The following is a 7,639-nucleotide window of genomic DNA, read 5'->3' as shown; positions in this document are numbered from 1 at the left end:
AAAACATCACAAAAATTATACTAGTTCAATTGGTGCTAAACTATACTCATGTTGTATATGCAAAACGGATAAAGGAATTGACCAGAATTGAGCCGGCTGTAGCGAGATCGAAATGAGATTCGCTCCCATAAAACCATCACTAAAATTATACCAGTTCAATTGGTGCTAAACTATAAACTCATGTCGTATATGCAAAACGTATAAAGGAATTAAGATGACTACTTTTTTGACAGTATGCTAAAAATCTGGAATTAGCTTATTCCTAAGGAAACTAGTTTTTTTATCCCTTAAATCTCAGCCACATTACGTTGTAATTAATTACGATGAGAATATGTATGATGTTGTACGTATGCAGTATTTGAAGCATTTTGTTTAAAGTATTATATATATAATTCCACCATTCTTACTTAAATATTCTTGATTCGAATTTATTAAATGAAAATACATAGTTGGCCCTCCAACGCACAATATCTAAATTCTAAACATATATGTATATTAGGGCCACCCCCAGAACTGGAGAATATCGAAAATAAGGAGTCCCGTATTTTCGATTTTGAAATCAGTTAGTATGGGTGAATTCCAAAACGTCAAAATACAAGGCATCAGTCTCTTTTATTTCTAAACCGCACTAGAAGAAAAAGTCTAACTTGCACAACCTAGTTGAAAAGTAGTATCAAACCATGGTTGCGCACATTTGACATTACAATCTGCTGTGGTTTGGAAGTAGAAGAGACCGATGCTTTGTATTTTGACGTTTTGGAATGCAGCCTATTTAACCGTGTCGACGGGGCTTCGAAGTTTTCCATATATTTTACATGGGGAAAAAACAATTTTTCATAAAACTGCTGCAACATCAATAAGTAAAAATATTTTTTTATCAAATAAAAGATCTTCAAAAAATAAAATTATGAATATTTATTCACCTTTAAAAACTACTTTTTCATAACCGATAATCTTATATATTATCTAAAAAATGTGTAGTTTTACGTGTTTGTTGTTTAGAAAACATAGTTAGCAAACTTTTAAAGCTAAATAAATATGGATAATTTAATTTTTTGAAGTTATGGTAAAGAAAATATAAGTAGTCTCCGCCCCACTAACACGCTCAGGATAACGCACACTGGGCAGAGAACTCCTTTCCCTTACCGCAGTATTATGCACTGATGTTTCCCCCATTTTCATGAGACTTCCTTGAGGCTCATAGGAATCCGAGGAAAAGGAATGGATTATTGAATTTTTTAGTGTTCGCCCTTTCAAGTTGGAAAGGCGGGAGATGCCACGACCTCTTCTTTTTGTGCACCAGCCTCAAACTATCCGAAACTATTCGGAACGATTTTATAGCAATCCTACGAAAAAATTATTTTCCCCATATAAAATACATATATAGGGGAACTTCAAAACATCGACGGCACGGTTAAATATTAACCGAATACAAGGAAAAAAAATACGAGTCTCCTTGTTTTCGATACTCTTTACTTCTGGGGCCGCAGCAATAAAATAACAAAAAGTGTGTTTCCTGCGTATTTTTAGACCGATCTAATGTATATGTATGTTCTTAAGAAAGACTTAACTATTAAAACCCAAGCGATCAAAAACTGATGCATAACTCTTTTGTTGTGTTTTTCTTTGTAAGGTAGGCGAGTTCTTCGAGATGTTCACTTTGCCGATTCGCTTCGAAAGTGCTGAGACCGTTTTTCCTTGCATGGTAGTACTACTTATGTTACTGGGTCCACCTAATCGACGATGTACTGGTAATTCTTGGCGCATTAAAATCTCGTCCGACTTTAAACGCATAGATTTAATTTTAACTGGGCTGAGACGAGATTTTGCATTTGCACTACTGGCAGCTTTTAAGTTATATGTTTTCTTTGTGGTATGTAAGACTGTATCTATTAAACAAATAAAAATTTACGTATTAACTTAGGCGTGGTTCGGTCTAAAATATTAAATCATATTTGTTTAGTTTTAACTTACTTAAACCCAGCCTCGACTTAACGCCGCCTGCAGCATTTCCTCCACCGCTTGCTTTATAATTTCGCTCCTTAGGTATTTTTTTATATCGGGGCTCCGGTACTATTTCATGCACCTCTGCTGTGGAAGCGAATTTCACTATCTTTTCGCTGCTGCTTACAGCATTCGAACTAGTGACAATATCATCCATATCCACTTCATTAACACTAGTCATAGAATCGTTATCGTCGTCATCACTTTCGTTAGTTTTTAATGGCACCTTCTTTACTAGTATGACCTTTTGCTTTTGTGGATTCAAACGCACTGGGGACACACTTGAGGCCACAGCCTTAGCTTTAACAATTGCAGAACGATTCTAAAAATAATGTTGCGATTAATGAATACATATTATTTATATTTGTGTTTACTTCTACTTACGATTGTTTTCGGTGCATTTTTAAGTATTGGTTTAATATGTTTTGCAATTACTAACTCATCATCTGAATCTCCTTGTGTTTTCCCACCCAAACGGGAAAATATAGATGAACTGCTGGTTGTCTTATTACTTCCATCGACGCCAGTAATCCGTACTCGTACATTGCGAATAGTACCACTCTGTAAATTGCTACTAGTACTACTGCTGCTAATTTCACCATCATCTGTATCATCGTTGGCCAAATCTATAGTCGAAGCAGAGTTTTTAGCTAGACGTTCAAAAACTTGAGGACGTTGCGTGCTTTCACGATCCGAATACACTAGAAAATCCGAATGATTCTTAAATTCATACTTTACAGAAAATAACACTTACATTTTTCGTTTTTCCGAAGTATATCCTTGCTGCGCTTTGTACTGCCAGAGGGAGGAACTTTTATTTGGTATTTCCCCTCATGTTCGGTTAAAACTCGTCGCGGTTGTTTGGGAAGTAATGCTTCAATGTCTTCGGAAGTCTTGATGCGAGCTCGATTGTTAGCGCTGATTGAAGTGCTTGATGTTACGGGTACCGCTGTATTTATAAAAAGATATAATATTTACATTACATTTTCACGTTTCAAATTCTTAATGTGGATGGAAAAAAGTTTTTTTTTCAAATAATAATGTTGATTCCTTACACTTTAGTTTAACTTTGGTAGTTGTTGAGGGACGCTCATGCGATGAATGAGGATTTGCAGGGACAGCCGCGATTGGTACACACATTTCTGAATTTGTCAGAACCTTTTCGCGAGCAGTTTGATCACTAACATTCTTAGCATGCCTTATAAAAATTTAAAGGAAAAGCTGGTTATAATTGTTTCACTACTTTTTTTTCGTACACTAACGATACATGTAACCAACGTCCGTTAGAATTATTAGGTTTGCATTTCTTAAAAGACTTACCTTAATATGGCAATTATGTCGCCCATTGGGGTTATGCCCATTTCCCGCAGATATTCTTTATTGAGATCCATAAGCATGTCATTTTGTATGCGATTCTCGACAAATATGTGTGCGTAAGTTGCTGCCGCCGGGGATGGTATGCCAGAGGCATTGAAGAACTTCACCCATTGTGCTGATAAGAAATACATTTTTTTCAATAAATCGAATCTCTTGGTTGCGAAGTATTTATGTATATAAACAAAGTACTATTCAGTTTTCTTTCTTCCGGTGCCGAGAAATTAGGGTCGCGTAGCGTAAATCAAATATTTGCACTCACCTGCCGCTGCGTTAGACATAACAGAAACTTTTAGAAGCACATTTATTTTAAAGAATCAATTGTATAAATTATTTTCACTTGACACAAGAAACCTCCCACTGGCTAAAAATAATTTTCCGTGTGCTGAACGGCAGCCATTAAATGTCACTTTTTAAACGTCAAAAAGTAAAACAGTAGAGCGCTGCATTGCCATATCTTTTTAATGTAAATTTTGTGTAATTTCCTTCGCTTTGCTTGACAGTTCGAACTTTAACAACGCATGAAGCATAGAAGGTATGCTTCAATAAAAGCTTTGACAGCTTCTGCGTTCTTCTTTTCCTCTAATATTTTATCTGTGTAAAATAGATAACAATATAGTTATATGTATTAAGGCTCTGCATACAGCTTTCGCGTCGCTTGAGCTGGGCGCCACCTTTGTTCGCTGCACCGTGGTCCGAAAAGCCTGAAAGATGTCAACTTTCGAACTTTTTTCTTTTCTGGCGTCGTCTGAGTTATTTATTCGAACATTACAATGTCGTAATCGATAACACTTACCATATTTTAAAAGGGATTTTAAACAAAGTTTAGGCAATAAAATGCAGCTAAAACTTTTTTATTGTTTGAACATTATTATGTAAAAGATAAGAAAAGTACTGAATCAATCAAAATGAAATGGTAAAAATAGTATAACTTTTATCGAACTCTAATTGTATAGTTGATATCTGATTTGTCGGGAAACTCATCCCAATAATTCTGGGTATTTGTCAACAAAGTAAGTTCTAAAATTTTACTAAATAGTTTCTATTTTATAAAATAATCATTTGAAATTTTAAAAAGAGAAAATTCAATTGTTTTTAAATATTTACTGCGTGCTTATATAAAGAAACTTCAAGCGCGAAAAGCTTGTTGTGGAGTTGCTCGCGTGAAAAGCCTGTAAAGCCTGAACGACTTCGAAATCCGCAACGCAAGCCAAAATTATTGTAAACGCACAATTTAGGTAAAATGATGCAACAAAATGCTTTAAAATGTGTTGTCATGTTGAATTAACTCTTCTTTACTTGAATAAAAGTGTAACTTTTCTCAAAACCAGTTACAAAACGTTGCGTTCTTACGTGATCTTGTATTTTTAGTTCATGGGGTCGCATCAGCAACCATTTTGCTTTCACTTCTGGCTGTCATGATAATCAGCTGATTTTGTCATTGTAAATAGAAGTTGCACGAATACGCGTATTTATACATACAAATGCATATTTATTTAGGAAATTCGAGTAAAGTGAATATTTATTGTTAACTTAAAATTTAATATCACCCAAACTCAATTACATAATGCTTTTAACAAAAGTGCTAACGCATTGCACTGCCCATAAAATCAAATGGGTTCTGCCCCGGGCTCCACACGGGCAACAAAATCGTCTATTATCACTCACCAGCCGATTAGCCAACAAGGATTCTCTGACCATTGCAGATAATAAAACACAGAAATATTTAGAAAGTTTACGTGTCGAGTTCTATAACTTACGAGCGAACCCTACAGCACAGTCGCAGTCGCGTCTCAACCGATTAGATGGAGTAGTTTCTGCACTAGAGCAATATCGGTTACTAAAAACAAAAATCGCCAGCAAAGAAGATATTTGTAATGAAAAAGATGAAGAAATGCGTATGTTGTTGCTGGAGGAAAATAAAGTAAATTTATAAATACCGAAATATGAAGCAATCTTATATAATTATTGTCGTAACTTTTAGGTTTATGGAGATTTATTACTACAAACGGAAGAGGAACTCTTCAATCAAATGCTTGTCTTAACCGAGGATCAACAATTCGATTCTATTATTTTTGAAGTGAACGCTGGAGCTGGAGGGCAAGAAGCAATGCTCTTCGCCCGAGAACTTTTTGATATGTACACCAACTATTTTGATTACAATGGTTGGGCCTATGAAATTATTGATAACGAAGGGACAGATATTGGAGGTTTACGTCATGGTAATGTCATCGTTCAAAATCGTGCCGCGTTTAATCAACTGCAATATGAAGCCGGTGTGCACAGAGTACAACGCGTACCAGCAACAGAAAAATCTGGTCGCTTACATACCAGCACCGCTTCAGTGACCGTGATTCCACGACCTGACGACGTTGATGTTAGGATTTCTGAAAAAGATTTAAAAATTGAAACGAAACGTGCAAGCGGTGCTGGAGGTCAGCATGTAAATACTACTGATTCTGCAGTGCGTGTTGTCCACCTGCCTACTGGTCTTGCTGTGGAATGTCAAACAGAGCGATCGCAGCTGAAAAATCGTGAGCGTGCTATTCATCGTCTGCAAGCTAAGTTGGTACAGCGAGAATTGGAGAGTAAAGAACTGAATGAGAAGCGCACACGGAAAGCACAACAAGGCAATTTGAATCGTAATGAAAAAATACGTACTTACAACTTTGTGCAAGATCGCATCACTGATCATCGTATTGCCAATGGCACTGTACATAATTTAGAAGAGTTTTTTGAAGGAACGGAAGATTTGGAAAGACTTATACAGCGAATCGCCATCGAATTCAGGCGTGCAAAATTAACAGAGCTAATTAATAATTTTGAAACCTTAGTAAGAGAAACTGGAAACCACATCGGCGATAAAGTTAACTAAATATAAGTACTAAGTTTTTAATATAAGAAATAATGGTTTATTTATTTTGCTATATTGCTCCAGTCTCCTGCTGAACCCATTTGCATTAGATGTTTGCGTACTTCCTTTTCCATAATAGCTTGTATTTCTCGACAGCCATTCAACGCCTGTTCCATCACAGCTGGTAGATTGTCGAGGTGAAAGCGTTGAGACATTTCCATGAATGCGATTTTGTTTGACGTCGGCAGTGATGCAACTGTCAATGTTGGACCGCCAGAAACCTCCTCGACGTGCGATACATCCGTAAGTGGTATATTAGTTTTGCTCAATGAAGCGGTACATGCAACAACATATTCTTTGAGACATATGCCTGCATCTACTAGTGCTAATGTCGCGGCATTGAGTGCAACTGCATAATTGGCTCCATCAGCTTGTAATACTTCANCATGCAACAACATATTCTTTGAGACATATGCCTGCATCTACTAGTGCTAACGTCGCGGCATTGAGTGCAACTGCATAATTGGCTCCATCAGCTTGTAATACTTCCACGTACACATCGATTTGTGAACGTGGATATAGCTCAGTCTTAATGGCAGCGCGTAGAGCTTGCCTCAAATACAAGGTGATTTCTTGCGATTTTCGGTCGCCACGTGGTCTGTTCTTCCGTTCTGCTGTTGAAAATGTCGCCATACTATATTGGCAATTAATGACCACTTCATTAAGATCAAGCTTATTGCTCTGTGCCTGATGGGGACCATAAACGGCGGCAAGCACTTTTGTATTGCCCTGCTCCAAATACGCACTTCCATCAGGTTGTTCGAATACGCCAAGTTTGCATTTAATGCAACGAAGCTCATGTGGACGCCTACCATCTAGACGTAGTCCCTGCTCGCTAAGAAGCTCAAAGCTAGACATTTTCGAAATGATCTAAATAATGTATTAGGGCCAGCTATCAACAACGGAGTGGGTTTTTTTTTTTATAAAATGCACGGGATTTCGATGGCCAAATGTCAACTTCAGTGTTTCGGTCAAAGATAGGTATGGCAGCGATTAATCATTTGATTAAATTAATCGATTATTTTTGTCTAATTTACGATTTAATTGTAGCGTAAACTATGTTCACATATCAATATTATCTCAATCAAAGCTCGTTTTTTAATCACCCCGTTTACACAGGAAAATCTCAGATTATTAGCCATCAAATTTGTTGTGCTTATGTTTCTTCTCTGTGCCACCGTGATCACGTTTTTCTGCTATAATAAGCAATATAAATATATTTTAATTTAACATTTTATTAAAAATACCTTTACAAACCTCTTTTACTTGCTGGCGTACATTTTTGTTTACTTTTACATTTGGCATTTCTCCTCTCTTTCGCAAAAACAATCGATAAAACTAGGATGG

At 36.5% G+C, this 7,639-nt stretch overlaps 3 protein-coding genes across 5 annotated transcripts; 1 reads left to right on the top strand and 2 right to left on the bottom strand.

The window, feature by feature from the left end:
- Window positions 1-1,471: 1,471 nt before the first annotated feature.
- On the bottom strand, window positions 1,472-3,830 carry LOC108370750 (uncharacterized protein C19orf47 homolog). Its single transcript, XM_017626143.1, has 7 exons — window positions 3,641-3,830; window positions 3,325-3,496; window positions 3,060-3,202; window positions 2,759-2,953; window positions 2,389-2,705; window positions 1,975-2,326; window positions 1,472-1,889 (listed from the first exon to the last, which is right to left on the bottom strand). Exons 1-7 carry the CDS (start codon window positions 3,657-3,659, stop codon window positions 1,567-1,569), a joined length of 1,521 nt encoding a protein of 506 aa, XP_017481632.1. The 5' UTR covers window positions 3,660-3,830; the 3' UTR covers window positions 1,472-1,566.
- Window positions 3,831-4,236: 406 nt separating this feature from the next.
- mRF1 (mitochondrial translation release factor 1) lies at window positions 4,237-6,276 on the top strand. Of its 2 annotated transcripts, XM_017626146.1 has the most exons (4): window positions 4,237-4,616; window positions 4,750-4,887; window positions 5,085-5,302; window positions 5,363-6,276. In XM_017626146.1, the coding sequence occupies exons 2-4, from the start codon at window positions 4,863-4,865 to the stop codon at window positions 6,251-6,253; spliced, it is 1,134 nt and encodes a 377-aa protein (XP_017481635.1). In that variant the 5' UTR covers window positions 4,237-4,616; window positions 4,750-4,862; the 3' UTR covers window positions 6,254-6,276. The 2 variants fall into 2 exon arrangements, with proteins under 2 accessions (XP_017481635.1, XP_017481633.1); XM_017626144.1 differs by lacking the exon at window positions 4,237-4,616 and having other exon boundaries at window positions 4,750-5,302.
- Ski6 (exosome complex component Ski6) lies at window positions 6,264-7,304 on the bottom strand. 2 transcript variants are annotated; one of them, XM_017626147.1, is made up of 2 exons: window positions 6,748-7,304; window positions 6,264-6,641 (listed from the first exon to the last, which is right to left on the bottom strand). In XM_017626147.1, the coding sequence occupies exons 1-2, from the start codon at window positions 7,148-7,150 to the stop codon at window positions 6,295-6,297; spliced, it is 750 nt and encodes a 249-aa protein (XP_017481636.1). In that variant the 5' UTR covers window positions 7,151-7,304; the 3' UTR covers window positions 6,264-6,294. The 2 variants fall into 2 exon arrangements, with proteins under 2 accessions (XP_017481636.1, XP_017481637.1); XM_017626148.1 differs by having other exon boundaries at window positions 6,264-6,602; window positions 6,709-7,302.
- Between the last annotated feature and the right edge of the window lie 335 nt (window positions 7,305-7,639).

Source organism: Rhagoletis zephyria, unplaced genomic scaffold (genome assembly GCF_001687245.7).
Source record: "Rhagoletis zephyria isolate East Lansing unplaced genomic scaffold, Rhagoletis_zephyria_1.1 Rzeph_scaffold_04459, whole genome shotgun sequence".
Classification (NCBI taxonomy): domain Eukaryota; kingdom Metazoa; phylum Arthropoda; class Insecta; order Diptera; family Tephritidae; genus Rhagoletis; species Rhagoletis zephyria.
This window is presented reverse-complemented; position numbering and strand designations above follow the sequence as displayed.